The sequence below is a fragment of the Zalophus californianus genome, chromosome 3 (genome assembly GCF_009762305.2).
Source record: "Zalophus californianus isolate mZalCal1 chromosome 3, mZalCal1.pri.v2, whole genome shotgun sequence".
NCBI lineage: Eukaryota > Metazoa > Chordata > Mammalia > Carnivora > Otariidae > Zalophus > Zalophus californianus.
In genome coordinates, this window is record NC_045597.1 from 11,781,475 (window position 1) to 11,805,451 (window position 23,977).

Sequence of the window (23,977 nt, forward strand, 5' to 3'; positions counted from 1 at the left end):
ACTGACTGATACGTGCTACAACATGGATGAGCCTTGAAAACATGCTAGGTGAAAGAAGCAGTCACAAAAAGCCATATATTATATGATTCTATTTATGTGAAACATCCAGAGCAGGTAGACACAGTGACAGAAAGCAGACTAATAGTTCTGCCAGGGGCTGGTGGAAGAGGGAACAGGGAGTGACTGCTAAGAGGTAAAAGGTTTTCCTTTGGTGTGATGAAAATATTTTGGAACTAGATAGACTTAGAGTTGCACGACATTGTAAATGTACTAAATTGTACATTTTCAAATGGTTAATTTTATAATATGAATTTTACCTCAATTTTTAAAAATGGCTTGGAGGGGTACAAGTGGATATAAAAGACCTTTTTCAAAATGGTCCTGATAAGAGATGACCACCACCAGGCTGGTGGCAGTGAAGACAAAGAAAAAGGGACAGATCCAAAAGATATTTTTGGAGTGGTCCAATAGGTCTTGATAACAGAATACACATGGTAATATCTATGCAGGTCACGTGTAACATCAAAGGCAATGAGGGAGGTAAGCCAGGCAGCCAATTAGACAGATGCCATAAGCTCAAACCTGAATCTAGGAGAGTGGGTAGGGTAAGCCTTATAATGGCTCCTTAAAGACATCCAAGTCCTAACTCTCAGAACCCGTGAAGTCATTAGGTTACATGACAAAGTGGAATTAAAGGTGCAGATGAAATTAAGGTTGCTAATCAACTGCCCTTGAGATGCAAAGGATAGCCTGGATTATCCAGGTGGGCTCCATTTTAATCAACAGGTGACCTTATAAGAGGAAGAATGAAGCAAGAAAAAGAAAAAGAATAAGAAAAAAAGATGGTGGCGGGAGAAGACTTTGACCCACTTTGCTGGCTTTCAAGACAAAGGAAGGGGCCATGAGCCAAAGAATTGGGCAGTCTCTAGAAGCTAAAAAAAGACAAGGAAATGGATTCTCCCCTAGTCCCTCCAGAAAAGAATGCAGCCTTGCCAACACCTTGGTTTCAGCCCATTGAGACTCATTTCAGACTCCTGATCTCCAGAAGTGTCAGATAATAAATCTGTCCTATTTTAAGCCTCTAAGTTTGTGTCAATCTGTTACAGGAGCAGTAGAAAACTAATACAGTAGGGAAGAGTTGACAAGAGGGAAAACTCAACAGACCTGGCAACAGATGGGGTGTGGGCAGGAAAGGGAGATGAAGGCATCAACCGTGACTCAGGGTTTTGGTCCCAGATGATCTTAACAGAGGAAATGGTGGGAAAAGCCATTAGAGGGGGTGAGGGCTTCAGAGAGAAGGGACAGATGGCTGCTGTGTGAGAGGGCCAGGGAAGGATGGCTTCTAGGAGGAAGCAGCATTTGGGACAGGTTCTGAAGGATGGACAGAACCTAAGGATGAGAAGTGGGAGGAAGAAGGTCAGCAAACTGGAGAGGAGAGAGGGTTCAGTGGGTGTGAGGCATGGTGAGAGTTCTGGTTGAATGATGCAAGGTAAGCCGTACTGGAAGAGATGTTAAAAAGGTGGATGATAAATGAGGAGGCATGTGCACACCATACTCGGGGGTCCCGACTTCATGCAGCCGGCAGTTAGAGGGTTTCAGGGAATTTATGCTGTGAAAGGGGGTGATCAGAGCCCACTTTAGGAAACTTAACGTCAGTAAGAAGTGAGTCTAAGTGTGGAGGGTCCGGGGGGGGGGGGGCAGGGAGCTTTCTAAGTAAGTCCTCTCCCCAGTCTCAGGCATGTTACCAGGTCACCTGGTAAATCCCTGACTTTTCTGCAGCACAGGGAGACACTGATGACCCAAATTCACAGCCTGGACCCTTGTCCAGAGACTGGAGGACAGGAAAGGCACCACAAGCCTCTCCTATGTTCACTTTTGCTTCCCTGGTAGAAGAGAAATTCTCTTTAGTGGCCTGCCTCCTTTGCAGATAAGGCATTTGGGAGGAGTTACAAACATGACATTAGCACATGCTGGTTTTCTCATCTTCACTAGGCATCACTAGGTGAGCTGTGGAATATGAGAGCTAGAACAGGCCCGCCCTGAGAGCACTGAGTTCCATGCACTGGGGTGTTTATGGGTCAGCATGAAAGCACTAGAAGGGCAGGAGACAACTGGAAGGGGATAGAATGCAGGCAAAAATCACATCTCTACTTTTCTGAGTCAATTTGCAGATTAGACCAAAATTTAGGATATCGACCTCTGCCACTGAGCTTATTCTAAGTTCTGTATTTCCAGTATATCCAAATTATTTCAAAATCATAACCCTCTGTACTGTGGCAGTCAGCAGCCACATGAACTAAGGGCTTGAACAGAGCAATTGGCAGCAGTTCCTGCTGCAGAGAGGGAGAAAAACGAAGACACCTCCTGTCTGGAAGATCTAAAGGGTACGGATGAACAACACATGAACAAAAAACCTCCCAACACGGAAGGAAGAGTTCAAATCAATTAAGTGCAGACTGAACCCATAAATTTGGGGAAGGCAGAGCTTTTATTATCTTCAATCTCTGTTCAAATTGAGCTGAAATAGACCAAAATAACTAAAAGCTCAAAAAACCATATATTATATTTCTGAGTTCTCCAAAGTTCTCTTACTTTAGGTCAAAAATTCCTTTCTAGATTATGAAATGTCAACTGGCAGGAGGCACTTAGTCCACTCTCCTTGTTTTAACTGTGAGAAAAATAAGGTTCAATTTAGACAAGGTCCTTGAACAAGGTCAAGGACTAACTACAGGGTCAGCACTGGACTAGAACCTCAGAGTATCTATCCAGGATCTTCTTGCTTATACCACAGAGTTAGTAATTTAATTCGATTTTGTGAATTTTTTTTTTTGGCATTTGTAAGAAAAACTTGAACAGCACCAATAGGAATATTAAACTAATTCTGATCTTTCGGAGCTTAAATAAGTTTCTACTTTAATCTGAACTAAAAGTATTTTACTGACGGCAGAAATCACCCCTGGCTGAACTGTGACTCACTGGTATAATTTAAAGATGCTATCACTGTTCCAAAGAAATCCACTTTAGACTCAAAACCTAAACATCACATTTCTGTGCTCTACATAAAACATGCACTAGCAATAGCCAAAAGGTGAAAACAATCCAAATGCCAAAAGGTGAAAACAATCCAAATGTCCATTCGTGGAGGAGTGGATTAAAAAAAAATGTGGTATATACATGAAATAAAATATTATTCAGCCTTAAAAAGAAAGGAATCTCTAACATATGCTACAATATGGATGAGCCTTGAGGACATTATGCTAAGTGAAATAAGCCAGACACAAAAGACAAATATTGCATGACTCCACTTATATGAGAATACAGAATAGTCAAATTCATAGAGACAGAAAAGAATACTGGGAGTGCCTGGGTGGCTCAGTCAGTTAAGCATCTGCCTTTGGTTCAGGTCATGATCTCAGGGTCCTGCGATCCAGCCCCACATTAGGCTCCCTGCTCAACGGGAGTCTGCTTCTCCCTCTCCCCTCCCCCCATTCTCTCTCTCTCTCTCTCTCTCAAATAAATAAATAAAATCTTTTTTAAAAATTTAAAAAAGGGACACCTGGGTGCTCAGGTTGTGATCCCAGGATCCTGGGATCAAGCCCTGCTGAGCAGGGAGCCTGCTTCTCCCTCTCCCTCTGCCCCTCCCCCGGCTTGTGCGCTCTCTCTCTCTCTCTCTCTCTCAAATAAATAAATAAAATCTTTTGAAAAAATTTTAAAAAAAAGGAGAACACTGGTTATAGGGGTTGAGGACAGAAGACAATGGAGAGTTATCACATAGTGGGTACAGAGTTTCAGTTTGAGATTATGACTAAGTTCTAGAGATAGATGGTAGTGCTGGTTGTACAACAATGTGAATGTATTCAATGCCACTAAATCATACACTTAAAAATAGTTAAAATGACAAATTTATGGGGGTACCTGGGTGGCTCAGTCAGTTAAGACTCCAACTCTTGATTTCAGCTCAGGTCATGATGTCAGGGTTGTGAGATTGAGCCCCGAGTCTGGTGGGCTCCGCACTGGGTGTGGAGCCTGCTTAAGATTCTCTCTCCTCCCTCTGCCCCTCCCCATCTCCCTCTCTCTCTCCCTCCATCCCTAAAAAAATAAAAATAAAAAAATAAGATACATTTAAGATAAATTTGTTATGTATATTTTACTACAATAAAAAAGGCACTAATCTCCAGAAGCACTATCTTAAATACTTCATTTCTGAAACCTTTTTTTTTTTTAAGTAGGGTCCACGCGGGGCTTGAATCATGACCCTGAGGTCAAGATCTGAGCTGAGATCAAGAGTTGGATACCTAACTGACTGAGCCACCCAGGCACCCCCAAATCTGTTTTTCTCTTATTTGGCAAATTTATATATTTACTACGTGCCAGGCACTGTTTTAGGGCTGCGATATATAGCAATGGGATAAACAGAACAAGTGCCTATTCTCAGGACCATCTGGGGGGTGGGGGATGATGGGGTGAAGACAGACAATAAACAGATAAACACACACTATGTCAGGTGGAAATGAACACGATGGAAAAAACATCAGGTAGGGTGAGAGGGAAGAGAGTGTGGGGTCTAGCTGGTGGGGGGGCAGTTGCTATGTTGTATAGGGCTATAGGGAAAGACCTCTCCCATGGGTGACATCTGAGGAAAGACTTGAAGGAACAGAGTGCCCCAGAATGGAGACAGTGCTGCCAAGGAGGCAGTATGGTTGGATGGAGCCAATAGAGGGAGGAGTAATAAGGAGCCTTGGGGCACAGACCTACTTCTTAAGTTTCTTATAAACTTTTCAAGGGAAAAGATCAGTATAGAAATATTTCCTCTGCCATATATGTGTCTTTCATTTCTCTTAAAGAGGGACAGAAAAGGCCTGGCTGGCTCAGTCAGTAGAGCATGTGACTCTTGATCTTGGAGCTGTGAGTTCGAGCCCCATGTTAGGTATAGAGATTACTGAACTAAAAAACATTTTTTTAAAGTGACTGAAAAACCAACTCCGCTATTTTTTCTGCAAGAGGCAGGTTTGTAAGGAGACAATTTACATCTCCCATTGCTAGAGCGCCCTCCAGTGCCTCTGTGTGAAAATAGCATTTGGCACAGATTGTTCTTTTTAATTTCTTAAACTTCTGTATTTGGCCAAAAGTAAATACCATCCTTGATACGTATAGCAAGAAGGACACATCATCTTTCTCGCAAATGATACTGTGAGATTAAATAAGAAAACAAGGCAAGTGTGCTTTAAAATAAGCGTGCACTACTTGTAAAGCAGTGCAACGTATACATGTGCAATGATATTTTTAAATGACCATATAAACTTTTAAAAGGTTCAATCACAGACCTGTACTCCTAAAACAAATAATACATTATGTGTTAATTAACTGAATTTATTTTATTTTTTTTAAAGATTTTATTTATTTATTTGACAGAGACAGACACAGCGAGAGAGGGAACACAAGCAGGGGGAGTGGGAGAGGGAGAAGCAGGCTTCCCGCAGAGCAGGGAGCCCCATGCGGGGCTCGATCCCAGGACCCTGGGATCATGACCTGAGCTGAAGGCAGATGCTTAATGACTGAGCCACCCAGGCGGCCCTAATTAATTGAATTTAAATTTAAAAAAAAACCTATAAAAAAACTTTTAAAAGGTTCATAGAGTCTCTTATTTTTTTTAATTCAATTTTTTAGCAATATAGAAGAACTTTCAGTCAAACAGTGAACACAATCTACCACTAAACTGTGACCCTAATTTTATTGAAGGGGCAAGTAGGGCAATAAAGTAAAAAGTGTCTTCTAAAATTTCCAATATTTGGGGGCGCCTGGGTGGCTCAGTCAGTTAAGCATCTGCCTTCAGCTCAGGTCATGATCCTGGGGTCCTGGGATCCAGCCCTGCATCGGGCTCCCTGCTCAGTGGGAAGCCGCCTTCTCCCTCTTCCTGTACCCCTCCTCTCTGCTCATGTTTTCTCTCTCACTCTCTTTCTCAAATAAATAAATCTTTAAAACAAATTTTTTTAAAATAAAATTTCCAATATTTGCATGTTCTGAATATTCATATTTGAAAAGTGTCCAGCAAATACTTACAGAATACTATAGTCACTCAACCTTCTCAGCCAGAACACAGTAAAGGGAAACAGATAAGTAAGACTTGCCCACACTAGCATCCTATTAAAACAGAATTTTTACTTTCTCACAGAGACTGACTCTGAATCCTTTATTATGAAATCAGCACCTCTGTCAATCTCAAAAGCCTAAGAGGAAGACATTACATATGGTGTAATTCAAAAGAGAACTTGCAGGAGAGGTAAAATTTCATAGCTGTTTACAGAAACACCTACAAGTGAGGTCAGCGTGACAGCCACCACCACAGAGAGAAAAGCCGCCCTGACTGAGAGCCAGGGGATGGGGTTTTCTAGGCCTGGCCTGCAAGACAGTCTGTGCTTACTTTACCGTGCTTTACTTTACTGGGCCTGCTGATGCCAAGGAAAATGGGCAGATGAGCCTCCAAAGGGCATATTGCAATCCAGGTATCTTTCGTCTTTCTGGAGGGTGATTTGAAAACAAGCATCAAAAGACTTAAAAATGTCCATACTCTGACCCAGCAAGTTCACATACAAAAATTTACCTCCAAGTACATGAGTAAGAGTAACCACAGAGATTTGGGTGTAGAGACATTTATCTCTGCATTTCCCAAGAGAGAAAATTTGGAAATAGTTTAAATGGATAACTGGAATTACATACACACAAATATATATACGATAGAGTCATAGAACAATAGTGAAAATCAATGCTCCAAGATTAGGTTAACATCCTAAAATTTAACCAAAATATAAAATCAAAGCAACTAAATAAAAAGCCACCTTAAAACTGGCTTATAGTGGGAAAAGGAAAGAAGGGAAGAAAGGAGGGAGGGAAGGTGGGGAAAAAGAAGAGAAAGGAAAGAAGGAGGGAGAGAAGGAGATAAGGAAGGAATGAGTCTCAATTCTGGAGCCCATTTATTATCTACAGCATTCAAGTGTATTATTTAATTGATAAGCCATAAAACACTCAAGTAACATGAAATAAATTAAACATATTTTAATTACAATGGATTTAAATTCATCCCCAAGTGGCCTATATGAAAACATAAACATTATTTCCTTGATTTTTTTTTATTAACTAATAAAATTCTAAACTTAACTGGGCTGAGCAATGTGTAGAGGAATAATGAAGCAAAATATAACAATAGAACACAACTCCAGTTGCACTCAGGGGCAAGAAAGCATATTGTTTTTACAATTAACAACTCTTCCAATCTTAAGAATATTTATCAAACCTACCAATAACCACTCCCCAAGGGGCCCAGCTTTCTTCTCCCTGACTTCCTAAAATTTTAGCCATACGCATCTGCGGACCTCCTCACAGGGAGTCACACATAAAATAGCAGCTCCTAGGGAGCAGCCACCACAACATTCAGTTAAGGGAAACTGTGACCAAAGACTGTTCTTAGAAATTACATCAATCAGACCCCGGCTGTTGTAAAGCCGTAACTGCAGAAAGTAAGAACTTCAGTGAAGTGCAGATGCTGAGCGGTGCCAGCCACCATGTGGATGCAATCTCACTGACCATATATGATATCCTCCACCAGGCTCATCCACAACCAAACACATATGTTCACTTTCTAAGTCTCAAATGTAACTTCAGAGAATATTCCATCTTCAACACACCACCATGGAGTATTTCTAGAATCATAAAGTGCATATGCCACTCAAACATTCTGCAAAACTGGGGCACTCAGGAGAGTTCCTTGAGACGCAGAGACTTTGGTCGCCACGGTTATTCAGAGGGGAGTAAAGAAAAGCATGTGTGGTGAAACTGTCCTCAACTCCCCTATGGATCCACGGGGCGAAGAGCATAGAGAGTAATGGTTTTTCAGTCAAGAATTCATCTTCAGGTCCCAGCTTTCCCTCTATTCATTGGCCTCTCCCAACCATACAGGTTACCCAATGTCCTTTCTCCTGGCCTGCACCCACACAGATGGTTCCGGTTCACAGCAAAACTCTATGACAGAGAAAGAGTACAATGGGAGCAGAAGCCCTGTGCAGCTGGGATAGATCCACAAGTAAAGGCTATGCTATTGAGTAGACTTGGCACAGTCTTCTTTAACAAACAGCACCTTGCTGGGAATCTCCCCTTGCAGGGACAGCTTCTCCAGGAGGTACCACCCATGCTCATGTGCATCTTCCAATTCAGGCCCAGCTCCCACTTGTAGTTCTTGCTCAGCAGCTTGGCTGTTGCCCACTAGTTTTTGCTCTGGGATACTTCATTTCCCACCAACTCCTCTCTCCAGCCTGAGGACATGTCCCCTGCTCCCATGCTACTCCTCATCTGTGTACCCCCTCATGGTATTTCCTGTATCCCCAGAATTCTCCTCCCTCTTTCTCTCCTCTCAGCCTCCAACAGAGGCCCTTCTTTATCCATTAAAGCATTCTGAATACTCTGTCCCATTCCATTTTTTTTTTTTTAGGAGGCCATTCTGGAAGTCTTTAGCTCCAAATCTTGAACTTCTGGTCTACCATCTTTGATCATCTTCACTTCATCCTTCAGTACTCACTTCTCTACCTCTAGAGTGAATAACCATCCCGCTTTGCCTGAAACAGGCCTCCTGGAATGTGGGACTTTTACTGCTAAAACCAGGACAGTCCTGGGCAAGACGAAATGGTTGGTCCCTTGCCTCCCTCGATCACTTAAAGTTACTTTCTGTGTTATAACCCAAAACATAATTTTTGTTTACAGCATCCTCTTTCAGCTTCTCACCATGCACTTGGGCAAGTGACTTTCTAATGATGCCAATAAATACTTTAAAATAACTAACATTCCACATTGACCTATTAATAGCAGTTCAGGTGGCAAAGTACACATATTCTTATTCTGAGTTCTTATCAAAATGATCACTTTAGGGGTGCCTGGGTGGCTCAGTCGTTAAGCATCTGCCTTCAGCTCAGGATATGATTCCGGGGTCCTGGGATCGAGCCACACATCGGGCTCCTGCTCTGCGGGAAGCCTGCTTCTCCCTCTCCCACTCCCCCTGCTTGTGTTCCCTCTCTCGCTGTGTCTGTCTCTGTCAAATAAATAAAAAATCTTTAAAAAAATGATCACTTTAAAATTTCTCAGTTCTTTTTAATCCCTGCCTGCTTTTTAGCATTCTTTCTATAAAGGTTTCTCCCCTTTCTCTCTCATGCTTCTGTTCTTCTTTGCCCTATCGTCTCTCCCCCCCATACCTCTTTTCTCCCCTTTCCATACTCCCTTTTAATTCCTTCCCTCCCTTCTTCCTTTAATGGCCTCACAGTAGTATAGAGGGACAACAGTGGTTGTCATCACAATCTTAAAAATCTTCAAAACTAGGGGCGCCTGGGTGGCTCAGTCATTAAGCATCTGCCTTCGGCTCGGGTCATGATCCTAGGGTTCTGGGATGGAGCCCCGCATCGGTCTCTCTGCTCAGCGGGAAGCCTGCTTCTCCCTCTCCCACTCCCCCTGCTTGTGCAGCCTGCTTCTCCCTCTCCTACACCTTCTGTTTGTGTTCCCTCTCTCACTGTGTCTCTGTCAAATAAATAAAATCTTTAAAAAAGAAAAATCTTCAAAACTGAAGCCAACTCTGCAAAAGGGACTACTGGGACCTTTGACAGGTAACCCCATCTTACACAACCCTGCTGCCTCCTCACATACTGTCTGTTCTTGCCGACCCAGTCACAGATGCTTACTTTGTATCTGGCCCTCTCTAAACTGTCTTCACCTATTTTCCATACCAGGTTCCTCTCTAACCGGATACCGCAAAGCAAGAGGTAGTTCCTATAAGAGTTTTATTACTAACTGCTTCAGAAAAGAGAGCATCAAGATAAGAAGTAAAAAGAGATTATAGGGATCAGAAAACTCAGAGTTTGCTAGAGGTAGTTAAAACAAGCCTTAGAGGGCAATTTATTATTAAACGCTTATATTAAAGCAGAAAGGTCTAAATTCCCATCTTAAGAAACAAGAAGAAAAGGGCAAATTAAACCCAAAGTAAGCTTAAGATAGGAAATAATAAAGATAGGAATATAAATCAATGAAACAGAAAACAGAAAAAAAGGAAAAAAAATCAATAAAACTAAAAGATGGTTCTTTAAGAGCAGTAAAACTGACAAACCTCTAGCCAGACCAGTCAAATGAAAATGAGAGAGAAAAAATTACAAATATCAGGGAGAGAGGGCACATGACTACTGACAGTATGACCATTAGAAGGATGCTAGGGCCAGCGGTGGGAGTTAAGGGCTAACTGCAAATGGGCTTGAGGGAATTTTGGGGATGATGGAGATTTGGGGCGTGATCTAACACTGGACTGGAGTGATGGATGCACGTCTATGAATTTACTAAAGATTATTTCACACTTACAAAAGATGAATTTTATGATATACAAATTATACCTCATAAAGCTGTAAGAAAAAGGATAAGGGATTATCATGAACAACTCTACGCCCATGAATCTGACAACTTAAGATGAAATGGACAACTTCCTTGAAAGACACAAAGGACCAAGGCTCACTCAAAAAGAACTGGATACCTGAGTAGCCTTCTATCTATTAAAGAAACTGAATTTGTAGTTAAAATTTTTCTACAAAGACTCCAGGCACAAACATTTAAGTAAAAATATGGCCAATTCACACTAACCATTCAAGAAAATAGAAGAGAACACTCTCCAATGAATTCTATGTGGCCATTATTATCCCCATACCAAACCCAGAACAAGACAGTACAAAAAAAACTATAGGCTAATGTTCTTTATGAGCACAGATGCAAATAACTTTAATAAAATGTTAGCAGATTCAATTCAACAATATATAAAAATACATCATGAGGCACTTGGGCGGCTCAGTCAGTTAAGCATTTGACTTTGGCTGGGGTCATGATCTCAGTGTCCTGGGATGGAGCTCAGCTTCAGGATCCTCACTCAGCAGGAAATCTGTTTCTCCCTCCCCCTCTGCCCCTGCCATTGTTCCCACGCTCTCTCAAATAAATAAATAAAATCTTTAAAAAAAAGTCATACATCATGATCAAGTAGAGTTTATTCCAGGAACACAAGGTTAGCTTAACTTTAAAAATCAATCTAGGGGCACCTGGGTGGCTCATTCGGTTGAGCGCCTGCCTTTGGCTTGGCTCATGGTCTCAGGGTCCTGGAATGGAGCCCCGTGCCAGGCTCCCAGCTCAGCGGGGAGCCTGCTTCTCCCTCTCCCTCTGCTGCTCTTCCTGCTTCTGCTCTCGCTCTTGCTCTTTCTCTCTCTCATAAATAAGTAAAATATTAAAAAAAATCAATCCAATTCATCATATTAACACATTAAAGAAGAAAAGCCACATGATCACCTCAATGGATACTGAAAAAATATTTTATACACTCAAACCCATTCTTTTTTTAAAGATTTTATTTTTCTATTTTTTTAAAGATTTTATTTATTTATTTGACACTGAGAAAGACAGCAAGAGAGGGAACACAAGCAGGGGGAGTTGGGGAGGGAGAAGCAGACTCCCCGTGGGAGCAGGGAGCCCGATGCGGGGCTCAATCCCAGGACTCTGGGATCATGACCCAAGCCCAAGGCAGACGCCTAATGACTGAACCATCCACGTGCCCCATATTTTATTTATTTATTTGACAAAGAGAGAGAGAACACAAGCAGGTGGAGTGGCAGGCAGAGGGAGAGGGAGAAGCAGGCTCTCCGCTGAGCAGAGAGCCCAATGTGGGGCTCAATCCCAGGATTCCAGGATCATGACCTGAGCAGAAGGCAGACGCTTAACTGACTGAGCCACCCAGGCGCCCCTCAAATCCATTCTTGGTCAAAATTCTAAGCTGGAGTGACTTCAGCAAAATTGCAGAGAAAGGACCTTCAAAAACCCAATCCTCCATAAAAGCAATGAGAATACTAGCAAAAATTGTCAAAATCAACTTTTTTAGAACTCTAGAAATTAACCAAAGGCTTGCAGCAATCTGGGAGCATTACTTCAAAAAACATGGACGAATCTCAGTAAGAACATAAACTATGTGGGTTTTTTTTAACTTACCCGCTCCCTCTTCCCAGTTCCGAGGTAGCCTTGAAAACCAATAGCCACTATCATGGTCTAAAACCAGCTGCCTGGCAGCCACTGGAGGAGGCAAGGCAGGGTTGGAGCTCTTTCAAAGCACCATTTACAGAGAACTGATACTATTTGACCTATCTGGTAGTTCCCTGGAAAACCCCACATGCAAGGCTCATCCAGCTCAGAGCCTGAACAGTGGGCATAGCATTTTCCCTGAGGGTGTTTGTCAAATCAGAAGCAATTATTTAATATCACTGCTACCTGAAATGGCAGTTAACAGGGCAAACAATAGGCTAACCAAAAGCTTAAAAGGAAAAGGTGGAGCCAAGAATATACAATGGAGAAGGAATAGTCTCTTCAACAAATAGTGTTGGAGAAACTGTATAGCCACATGCAGAAGAATAAAACTAGACCGCTATATTACTCCATACACAGAAATTAACTCGAATGGATTAAAAATTTGAATATAAGACCTGAAACCATAAAATTCTTAGGAGAAAACATAGGTGGTAAAGTCCTTGACATCAGTCTTAGCAACGTCTTTGTGGATCGGACTTCAAAGGCAAGAAAAACAAAAGCAAAAATAAATAAATGGGACTTACATCAAAGTAAAAAGCTTCAGGACAGCAAAAGAAACCATCAGGAAAATGAAAAGGCAACCTACTGAATGGGGAAAAAAATCTCTGCAAACCATATATCCAATAAGGGGTTAATATAAAATATACAAAAGGAATTAATTCAACTCAACAACAACAAAAAACCACCTGATTAAGAAATGGGGAGAGGGCGCCTGGGTGGCTCAGTTGGTTAAGTGACTGCCTTCGGCTCAGGTCATGATCCTGGAGTCCTGGGATCGAGTCCCACATTAGGCTCTCGGCTCAGCGGGAAGCCTGCTTCTCCCTCTGACCCTCTCCCCTCTCATGCTCTCTCTCTCTCTCAAATAAATAAATAAAATCTTAAAAAAAAGGAAATGAGGAGAGAATCTGAATAGCCATTTTCCAAAGAATATATCCAGATGGCCAATAGGCACATGAAAAGATGCTCATCACTAATTACTTGGGAAGTGCAACTCGAAACCAAAATGAGATCTCACCTAATACCTGTAAAAATGGCTATTATCAAAAAGACAAAAAATAACAAGTGCCGGAGAGGATGTAGAGAAAAGGGAACCTCACACACTGCTGGTGGGATTGTAAACATGTACAGCCACTGGAAAACAGTATGGAGGATCCTCAAAAAACCAAGAACAGAACTACCATATGACCCAGCTATTCTACTTCTGGGTATTTATCCAAATAGGAAAACTTTAGTTAAAAAGATATATACGCCCCTGTTTATTGTTATGTTCACTGCAGCATAGTTTACAATAGCCAAGATACAGAAATAAAATGTCCATCAATAGATGGATAAAAGATGTGTTATATTTATACAATGAGGCCATACTCAGCCATAAAAGAGAATGAAATCTTGCCATCTACAACAACATGGATGGATCTTAAGGGTATTATGTCAAGCAAAATAAGTCAGATGGATAAAGACAAATACCATAAGATCTTACTCATATGTGGAACCTAAAAAGCAAAAGAAATGAACAAACAAAACAAAAATAATCTCATACAGAGAACAGACTAGTGGTTAAGGGGGTGGGGGGATTGGCAAAATGGGTGAAGAGGGCAACTGTATGGTGATGGATGGTCACTAGACTTGTGGTGGTGATCGCTTTGTAGTGTATGCAGATGTCGAGTTATAAAGCTATACACCTGAAACTTACACAATTTTTTTTTAAAAAGGAAAAGATGGAAAATGAAATGTCCAAAGGCAGTTTTGAAAGACTCTGACATATTCCTGGGATTCTAAAAGGCCACATACATGTGTAGTGCTACTGCTAGCAGACCCACCTTTCAAGAAATCCTAAAGGAAGTTCTTCAGGCTGAAAGTAAGTGATCCCAGACAGTAATTCAAATTCACACACATACAAACACACACACACAGTTAAGTAAGTATAAATGCATATTCTTGCTCCTTTCTTCTCTTATCTAATTTAAAAAGAAACTATATAAAAGAACATTATATGATTGTGTTGTTAGGTCTATAACATAGAAATGTAATATATTTACCAATAACAACACAAAGCAGATGAGTGAGAACAAAGATGTACTAAGCTAAAAAAGGGCACCACATGGTGACTCAACTCAACAAGAACAAATGAAGAGAACCAGAAATAGTAAATAAGAAGGTAACTATATCAAATACTATAAAGTGTGTATGTACTTGCATCTCCTTCTCTAAGTTTCTTTAAAAGACATAAAATTGGGGCACCTGGCTGGTTCAGTCGGTAGAACATACCACTCAGTCTCAGGGTCGTGAGTTCAAGCCCCACACTAGGTGTGGGGCCTACTTCAAAAATAAATAAATAAATAAAAATAAAAGACATAAAATTATATAAGTAAAACTACAACAACGTATATACTGGGTTTGTAACATATAAATATAATATGTTTAACTATAACACCATTCAGCCAGGAGTCAGCTTGAGATTCTCTCCCTCTCTGCATGCGCTTGCTCGCTCCCTCTCAAATAAATAAATAAATCTTAAAAAAGAAGAAAAGGTAAGGAACTAGAACTATATAAAAGGAACATTTCTCAATCTTCTGGAATAAGTTAGTATAAATCAAAAGTAGATTCTGATAAGTTAAGATGTATATGGTAATAATACAATGGAATGTTATCAAACCATAAAAAGGAATGAAATTCTGATACATGCTACATTATGAATGATTCTTGAAAACATTATGCAAAGTGAAATAAGCCAGAAACAAAAGAACAAGAATTATATGATTCCACTTACATGAAATATCTAGAATAAGCAAATTCAGAGAGACAGAAAAGTAGATTAGAGATTACCAGGTGCTGGGGAGGAGTTCTTGCTCAATGGGTACGGAGTTTCTGTTTGGAGTGATGAACAAAATTTGGAAACAGATAGTGGTAATGGTTGCACGACAGTGAGAATGTGATAATGCCACTAAATTGTACACTTAGAATGGTTAAAATAACAAAGTTTATGTTACATATATTTTATTTTACCACAATTCTTTTAAAAAAATGTATATGATGGGCGCCTGGGTGGCTCAGTTGGTTAAGCGACTGCCTTCGGCTCAGGTCATGATCTTGGAGTCCCAGGATCGAGTCCCGCATCGGGCTCCCTGCTCAGCAGGGAGTCTGCTTCTCCCTCGGACCCTCCCCCCTCTCATGCGCTCTCTCTCTCTCTCTCAAATAAATAATAAATAAATAAATAAATAAATAAAATCTTTAATAAAAAAAATGTATATGATAAGCCCTAGAGTAACCACTAAAAAAAACCCTTTAAAAATACAATAAAAAGGTAAAAAAAATAGTTAGAAATCATTAAAGAAATTTATTCACTTAATGCATAAGAAAGCAGTAAGGAAGGAAGAGAGGAACAAAAAAGACATGAGACATACAGAAACCAATACTCAGTAAACACACCACGTAAAAGGAAAACTACAGACCAGTATCTCTCATGAACATAGATGGAAAACCCTCAAGAAAATATGAGCAAATCAAATCCAACAATGTATAAAAAGAATTAAATACCACGACCAAGTCGGATTTATTCCAGGTATACGAGGCTGGTTTGACATTCAAAAATCAATGAATGTAATCTGTCACATCAACAGGCTAAACAAGGAAAATCATATGATCATATCAATTGATGCAGAAAAAGAACTTGACAAAATCCAATATCCATTCACGACAAAAAACAAAAACAACTTACAATGGATCACAGACCTAAGTAAGAAAACATAACACTGCAGAACTTTTAGAAGGAAATACAGGAGAAAATCTACGTGACTTTGGATTTGTCAATGAGTTCTTAAATATATCAGCAAAAGCAGGGACACCTGGGTGGCTCAGCCGGTTAAGTGTCCGACTCTTGGTTTCAGCTCAGGTATTGATCTCAGGGTCCTGGGATCTAGCCTGGCTTCAGGCTCTGTGCTCAGCGGGGAGCCTGCTTGAGGATTCTCTCCCTCTCCCCCTACCCTCTCTCAAAGTAAAATCTTAAAAAACAAACAAAAAATGGTAAAAGCATGGTCCATGAAAGAAAAAAATCAATAAGCGTGACTTCATTAACATAAAAAACTGCTGCTCTGTAAAAGATACTGTTAAGAGAATGAAAAGACTAGTCACAGACTGGGAGAAAATATTTGCAAAACGTGTATCTTATAAAAGACTTATATCTAAAATATGCAAAAAATACTTAAAACTCAACAATAAGAAAACAATCCAAGGGGTGCCTGAGTGGCTCAGTCGTTAAGCGTCTGCCTGCAGCTCATGTTATGATCCCAGGGTCCTGGGATCGAGCAGCCCCGCATCGGGCTCCCTGTTCGGCGGAAAGCCTGCTTCTCCCTCTCCCACCCCCTTTGCTTGTGTTCCCTCTCTCGCTGTGTCTGTCTCTGTCAAATAAATAAATAAAATCTTTAAAAAAAAGAAAACAATCCAAGAAATAGGCAGAAGATCTAAATAGCTCACCAAAGATACACAAATGGCAAATAAACTTATGACAAGATGCTCAACATCAGCTGACACCAGGGAATTTCAAGTTAAAACAAATTAACTTTAAAACAACAGATCCCACTACACACCTATTAGAATGACTAAACAAATTTTTTTTAACTGATACTACTAAATGCTGGCAAGGATGCGACAGCAACAGGAACTTTCACTGACGATGGGAATGCAAAATGGCATAGCACTTTGGAACGTAGTTTGGTAGTTTTTTTTACAAAACCCAATATATATTTTACCACACAATCATACTCCTAGGTATCTACTCAATTAATCTGAAAACTTATGCACAGAGAAAACCTGCACAAGATGTTTAGAGCAGCTTTATTAAACCTTAATAGAAGCAACTAAAATGTCCTTCAGTAGGCGAACAGACAAACAGATTAACCAGGAAACATCTCTAAAATGTAATATTCAGCAACAAAAGAAAATGAGTTAAAAAGCCATGAAAAAGACACGGAGGAACCTTAATGCACATTGCTAAGTGAAGGAACACTGTCTGAAGGACTATATGACTATATATGACTCCAAGTATATGGCATTCTAAAGGCAAAACTTTAGAGACAGGAACATGATCAGTGCTTGCCAGGAGTTTGGGAGGAAGCAGGATGGATGAATAGGTGAAGCACAGGGAATTTTTAGGGAAATAAAATAATTCTGTATAATATTGTTATGGTAGATACATGGTATTATACATTTATCAAAATCCATAGAATTTTATAGCAAAAAGAGTGAACCTTAATATATGCAACTTAAAAAATTCACCTGGGAGGTAGGGGAATCCCAGGAAAGAATGCAGACTGTGACAAGGGAATCTACTTGTATCACGATGTATGAAACAACCTCACTGAAGTGGATGGGAGGAAAAAGCACCGACCTAAGTAACTAAGGAAATGACTAGAGCCTATTAAAGGAAAAGGAACTGAACATAAGTACTGTACTTCGATAGTTTTTTCCCATGGAGTATGGTCTAACAATTCAAATACTGCTATATGTGTATGCTGAAATTGGATGGTGGACGGTGGGAGTCAGGCTTTTCTTTTTTTGGTGCTGGTGCGGGGAAAGGCCAAGTTTCTAACTGTAGTAGTAAAGATTTATTAGTAAGCAAAGGGGAGGAGGCTAGAATGATCCATGTGGTAATGGATTAGAATTGGAGGTAATATGAACTCATGTTTAGCCTAATATAGACACAGTGGTTACATATAGAAATATTTAGAGGCACCTGGCTAGCTCAGGCTACAGAGCATGTGACTCTTGATCTTAGGGCCATGAGTTCAAGCCCCACCTTGGGCCCAGAGCTTACCTAAATAATGTATGTATTTATAATATATGCATGGGTCACTATTCACACATATTTTTCTTTGCTCTGTCAGTGGAGAGGGCTTAAAAGACACTCCTACCAGTAGCACTCCTAGGAGTGGGGAGTTATGCTCCCCCAACTTGAGAGCCAGCTATTTACATAAATTGAGCAGTGGCTACAGAAAGCGGAAGGGCCAGAGACAGGATGGAAGGGGAAGCATCAGGAAGAGCACTACAACAGGGGAAAATATTGGAGACTCGGTAGACAAGTCAGGAATGGTCCCTGCCTACCAGCAATGGTGCTAATACTCTAAAAAACAGAAGGATAAAGCCACCAGAAGCAGGCCCACCGGCCTGAAGCTTAAGTGCAACCCAACTCGGGTAGAAATTAAGCCATCTGTAAGCAGTTGCCATTTTTGGCAAGTTGATAATTTGGCACCTTTACTGCTCCCATCTCCGTGTGTTCTGAAGGGGCAGAAACCCAGAGGATTTAACCCAGGGTCTAGGCCCCCCGAAGCACCCAGCATGAAGGCCCGCTGTCACGGCCTTAGTAGGACCTGTTAAGCGTGTGGAGAAATAACCAGTGCGCTAATAAGGATGGCAAAGAGCACTGTGAGACGAGTCCCAAGCGCTTTAGAAGTAGGTGACTGTATGTGGTCCCCGGACCCATTATTAAACAGGCCGCAGACGCTGGCCTGCAAGAAAAGGGACCTTCTGGAAGGGTCTGCGTATACTGCCTCAGCAGCATCTCTGGTTCCGGGGGTGATCCCCTGAGCCCAGGGCCACGTACCAGGCTCAGGTCTAGAAAAGGGGAAGGTATGATGTACAAGACCGGGTAGGCCCAGTGCAGGACACACCGGTGAGTCAGGAAGCCTGGAGCAAGCAAATAGAAGAAGTTCTGGACCAGGAGCCATAGACTTGGTTTCGGAACCAAACTCTGCCGTTCTCTGCTTTGCGTCACTTAGCCTCCCTAAGCCTGTTTCCTCATCTTTATAAAGAAGTCTTCCGGCTTCTTCACACGGTGGTCAGGGGATCAAAGGAGATAACAGAACGTGTGCATGTAGTTGGCCAACAGGCAACTGCTAGCCCAGCGGTTCTCAGAGTGTGGTCCGAGGGCATCTGCGAGTTCCTGAGACCTTTCAAGATGGTCTGAGAGGTCTTCCCTTTTCCAACTAGCGTCTGCCGGAGCCCAGAATCGCTCTGTAAACTTCCTCCAGAACAGCTGATGAGACTCCAACTGTCCTTTATTAAACCAAAGAAATTTTCAAAAATATATACCACGCCCCTCTTTCACTACATGTGTTAAGATGTTACGGGTTTGTCATTTGTAAATGAGTATTTTTAAAAATTCCGTTTTAAGGGCGCCTGGGTGGCTCAGTCAGTTAGGCGACTGCCTTCGGCTCAGGTCATGATCCCGGGGTCCTGGGATCGAGTCCCGGCGTGGGGCTCCCTGCTCGGCTTCTCCCCCTGACCCTCTCCCCTTTCCTGCTGTTTCTCATTCTCTCTCAAATAAAAAATCTTAAAAAAAAAATTCTGTTTTAATTCCTCACACCGTAAAGATTAAAAGATACAAGAAAACTCTAAGGGGTCCTCAATAATTTTTCGGCAGGTAAAGGGGTCCTGAGGCCAGTCTGGGAGCCGCTGTGCAGAACCAACGGGTGGAGGGTGTTCTCACTCAGCAGGCGAGCCGTCGCTCACAGGCGGACTCCAGGACCCTTTTACAAAACAGCCGTAAGTTCGCGGCTTCCACCTGTGGGAGAGACTCGTTGTGTGCTCTGGGGCTGCTAATCCGAATGTTTGTACCCATTTCCCGGGCCCAAGCAAGGATCCTCCCACAGGGAGGCAAGCGCAGGAGAGGCGACCGTCGCGGGGCGTCGGCGACCTTGGCAGAGGTCGAGCCGGCGCACGGGAGGCGCGCGGTGCTCCCGGCCGGCGTGGGGATGGTTCCCGGCAGGGACTGGGGAGGCCGGGCCGGGTGGCGGGGGACTTAGGGACCTGAACTCACAGCCTCGGCAGCGCCGCCGCCGCCGTTCCAGGGAGAGCTCTCCACAGCAGACGCAACGCCATCTTCCTGACGCGCGCGCCCCGCCTCAGGCCTCTCCTTCCTCATTTCGCCACGCCCCTATGGCCCCGCCCCCAGGTGGGCCCGCCCCCCGCAATCCCAGCCGCGCCACGCCTCGTCCCCCGAAAGCCGTGCCCTTTGCCTGACGCACCTGTTCCCACCCCGAGCCCGAGGTGTCCCTGCTGCCAGAAACTTCTGCGCTGTCATGGCAGGCAGAGTAGGGGCTCCGAGTGGTTGGCCACTTCTTGAGCGGTTTTTCTGGTGACTGAATCCAGTTTTCCCCGTGCTTCTGGGTTTTTTAAGGCGACGTTGAGAGACTTTGCGTTTTCCCAACCAGAACAGGCCAATTTTTCTAGGGATTAGTTGCTTGTGTTGTTAAAAGTACTGCCTAACAAATTCGTGAGCCTCACCTTGTGCACGCCTTAACAGGGAATCCATTATGGGACGTACATTCCTGTAATAGAGTCAGAAGAGCTGTGGGCAACTTTCTGGGCCAGAGAAATGCTTGCTGAAGACTCAGTCAGCAAACACAACACGTCACTCTAACTCCTTCCTGTCAGTTTTTCAGCAAATACAACTCCTGCCGCTTCACAGTCGGGGGACTGCTAAGGTATTAAAACAGACTTTACTAGCTGTGTGACTTTGGTTAAGCTACTTAAGCTCTCCGTGCCTCAGTTTCCTCCTCTATAAGATGGGAATATTAATAGTACTCACCTCATAGGTCTGTTATAAGGATATCTTGAGTTAATTTATATAAAGAGCTTAAAACCTTGCTGGCCCAGAGCAAGTGCCCTGTAGCGTTAATTCTCATTATTATCATCATCATGTCAATTCCCTTCTTGAAGCCCTTTGGTGGCTTCCAATGGGAAGCATTTAGAATAAAACCCAAGTTCTTCACCACAAACCTGAAGGCTTTAGAGGATCTGGTCCCTGCCTATCTCTCCACCTTATTTCAACCCCACATTCTTCTTTCCACTTTTTTTTTAAAAGATTGTATTTATTCATTTGAGACACAGAGAGAGAGAGAGAGAGAGAGAGAGAAAGCACAAGCAGGGGGAGTGGCAGAGGGAGAAGCAGGCTCCCCGCTGAGTCAGGAGCCCAACGTGGGGCTCCATCCCAGGGCCCTGGGATCACGACCTGAGCCAAAGGCAGACACTCAACCATCTGAGCCACCCAGGTGCCCCTCTTTCCACTTTTTTTTAAGTTCACTAAGCCATCTCTCACTTCAGGGCCTCCCCCCATGCTGCTCCCATCCCCAGAACCACAGCTACACCTTCTTATCCTCCAGGATATTTAGACTATCTGCCACCTGCTCCGAGAGGGTTGCACTGACGACCCAGAGGGTCCTCCCAATCTATTTCACTGTCACAGCAACCTGATGGTTTCCATCACAGCCCTCATCACAGTATTTGGGGATTTGTGAACTCACTTTCTTATTGTTGCCTTTTCCTCAGTGGTTCTCAAGGTGGGAGGGAACTGCTGCCCACTGATCAAAGGGGTGGGCTTAAGGGGGCAGGACTAGGGTTGTGTGGGCAATCCCACCCCTAGAAAGGGGGATAGTGCTCTGGTTTAAAAAACACCATCTATAGGAATAGACTGTGAGCTCTTTGAGAACAGGGACCTGGTGTATCTTGTCAGTGCTGTGTGCCCCCAGCACCTGGGTGAGTGACTTGTAACCAGTAAGTATTTAATAAATATAAAATGAAAATGTTCCACAAGCCTCATTATAACTCCAAGAACTGCCATATGAATAGTTGTCTTTATTAAAAATGCCCTGGACCTTATGGCTTTTTAGGTAAAGTAGAACCTCCAGTGACTCATTTGCTAATTCAATTTCTTTCAGATTCTGCTTGAAGAAACTGTAGCTATGCCCATTCTCACCAGGACATCTGTGGTTTTTTTAAGCCTCTTCATGAGATTATTAACTCATAGGTTTTAAGAATTGTTTTCTAATTTTTGTGTATTTTAAAATAAAGCTTTATTAACTTCCCATATTTCCGGATATAATAGAGAAAGGAATCCAGAGTTCCTCCTTTGAGGCTAGTCAAATGTGGTTTTATTCACAGCCTCCAAAACTAAAAGTACATGTTTGCCCCCAAGGACATTTTAAAAATATGAAATTTAGCAGAGACTCATTATCCTGTTGAATTGGGCAATCTGGTAGGGTAAAAACCTTGCAAAGATCTGAGAAAGGATAGGAGCCAGAAACATTACCTCTGGAGCATAATAAGCTCAGGAGTGGCAATGCTGGGCACTAGAATAATGAACCAACACTGATAATTACTGAAGCTGGGTGGCTGGTACACAGGGTGGGAGTGGGGTTGATTACATATTTCTCACCTCTGTGTATGTTGGATAATATTCTCAACAAAAAATTAAAATAAAAATCAATTCAACTAATGCTTAGCATAAGAGCCAAAGGGCAGATTTACCCAAAGCCAAAGGAGGTTAAGCCTTAGGGCCCCTGACTGGAATAGGCCCCTTATAGGTCCCCCCACCCAGTGTGTTCACAGGTCATTTTTCTTTGTAAAATATATAAAAGTGAGATATTTTCACTACCATTGGTCTAGGTGCTTTCCCTGTGTATTCCAACTTATACTCCCTTAAGCTTCTTTTGTGTTGGGTGGTGTTGGAGTAGCTGCAGCAGTTTTAAAAATTTTTATTCATTTATTTAAGTAATCTCTGCACCCACAATGGGGCTTGACCTCATGACCCCGAGGTCAAGAGTCACATGCTCTACTGACTGAGCCAGTCAGGCACCCCTTTCGGGTGCAGCATTTTGAGGGTCCAATTACGCGGAAGTTGAGCTGGGTTATATTTGGCTTAGATTTAGTAGAATGTGTTTATGTGATTTTTAAATGCATTTTATTTATTTTTTAAAAAGATTGATTTATTTATTTTAGAGAGAGAGAGCTCACGAGAGCGGGGAGGGGCAGAGAGAGAGAGGGAGAGAGAGGGCGGGAAACTAACTCCCCGCTGAGTGCAGAGCCTGACACAGGGCTCTATCCCATGACTCTGAGATCAAGACCTGAGCCAAAATCGAGGGTCAGCTGCTTAGCCTACTGAGCCACCCAGGTGCCCCTATGTGATTTTTCAAAAGATTTTATTTTTAAGTAATCTCTATGGCCAACATGGGGCTCGAACTTACAATCCTGAGATCAGGAGTCACATGCTCTACCAACTGAGCCAGCTGGGCACCCCTGTATTTGTGTGATTTGCAAGCACTTCCATGTTTAGTTATGATTAGCTGTCCAGGTTTAGAAACGCTTCCCAGGACTACTACTGCCCAGTGTGCTGCCTCACCTGTGTAGAAATGCAAGGCCAGAGGTCATGTCCCAATAAGAATATGCTCGTTAAGGCACCTGGCCCAGAAGTATGTGGGTAATAGAAGAGAAAGTTTGAAATACATGAAGCCAGAGGCCATCTGTGGTCATCAGATATGTAAAAGCACAAAGAGAATGTTTAGTTCTTATCCGTATCTGGTCAACACGGAAACTCCTGTTTGGAATGAACTCTAATGGTCACACTCTTGACCTCGCTCAGCTGGAAGCACTTCTCCCAGAAATTGCTTTGCCGGTGTATTTCCAGGTTGAGATTGTTCGGAAGAGACATCTGCATGAGCTCTGGCAGGTGGAAGTGAAGCAGCAGGCCGGCGTGGGGTACCAGGCCCTGTGACCATAGATGCACATGCCTGTAGATCTGTGCTTCATCCTGTTCACATGGGGCTCTCAGCGTTAACATCCTCCCTTTGGAGGTTGTTCACAGATCCCGTTACTTTACATTCATATCCACCTAATTTTTTCAACTCAAACAAATTTAAACATTTATTGAACGATTCCTGACCCCTCAAGAAGCTATCTGAATAAAATTCAGAAACATGCTAAGCATGGATGAACCTTGAGGACATCACGCTAAATGAAATAAGCCACACACACATGCACACACATACACACACAAATACTGCATGAGTCC

General features: G+C 42.4%; 1 protein-coding gene across 1 annotated transcript in view; it reads right to left on the reverse strand.

Annotated features, from left to right (window-relative positions):
* Positions 1–20,059, reverse strand: part of CLYBL (citramalyl-CoA lyase) — a 248,137-nt gene extending 228,078 nt beyond the window's left edge. The window contains exon 1 of the mRNA XM_027590127.2: positions 19,949–20,059. Within this exon, the coding sequence (XP_027445928.1) occupies positions 19,949–20,010 (62 nt within the window). The 5' untranslated portion in view covers positions 20,011–20,059. The remainder of the gene's footprint in view (positions 1–19,948) is intronic.
* Positions 20,060–23,977: the final 3,918 nt, after the last annotated feature.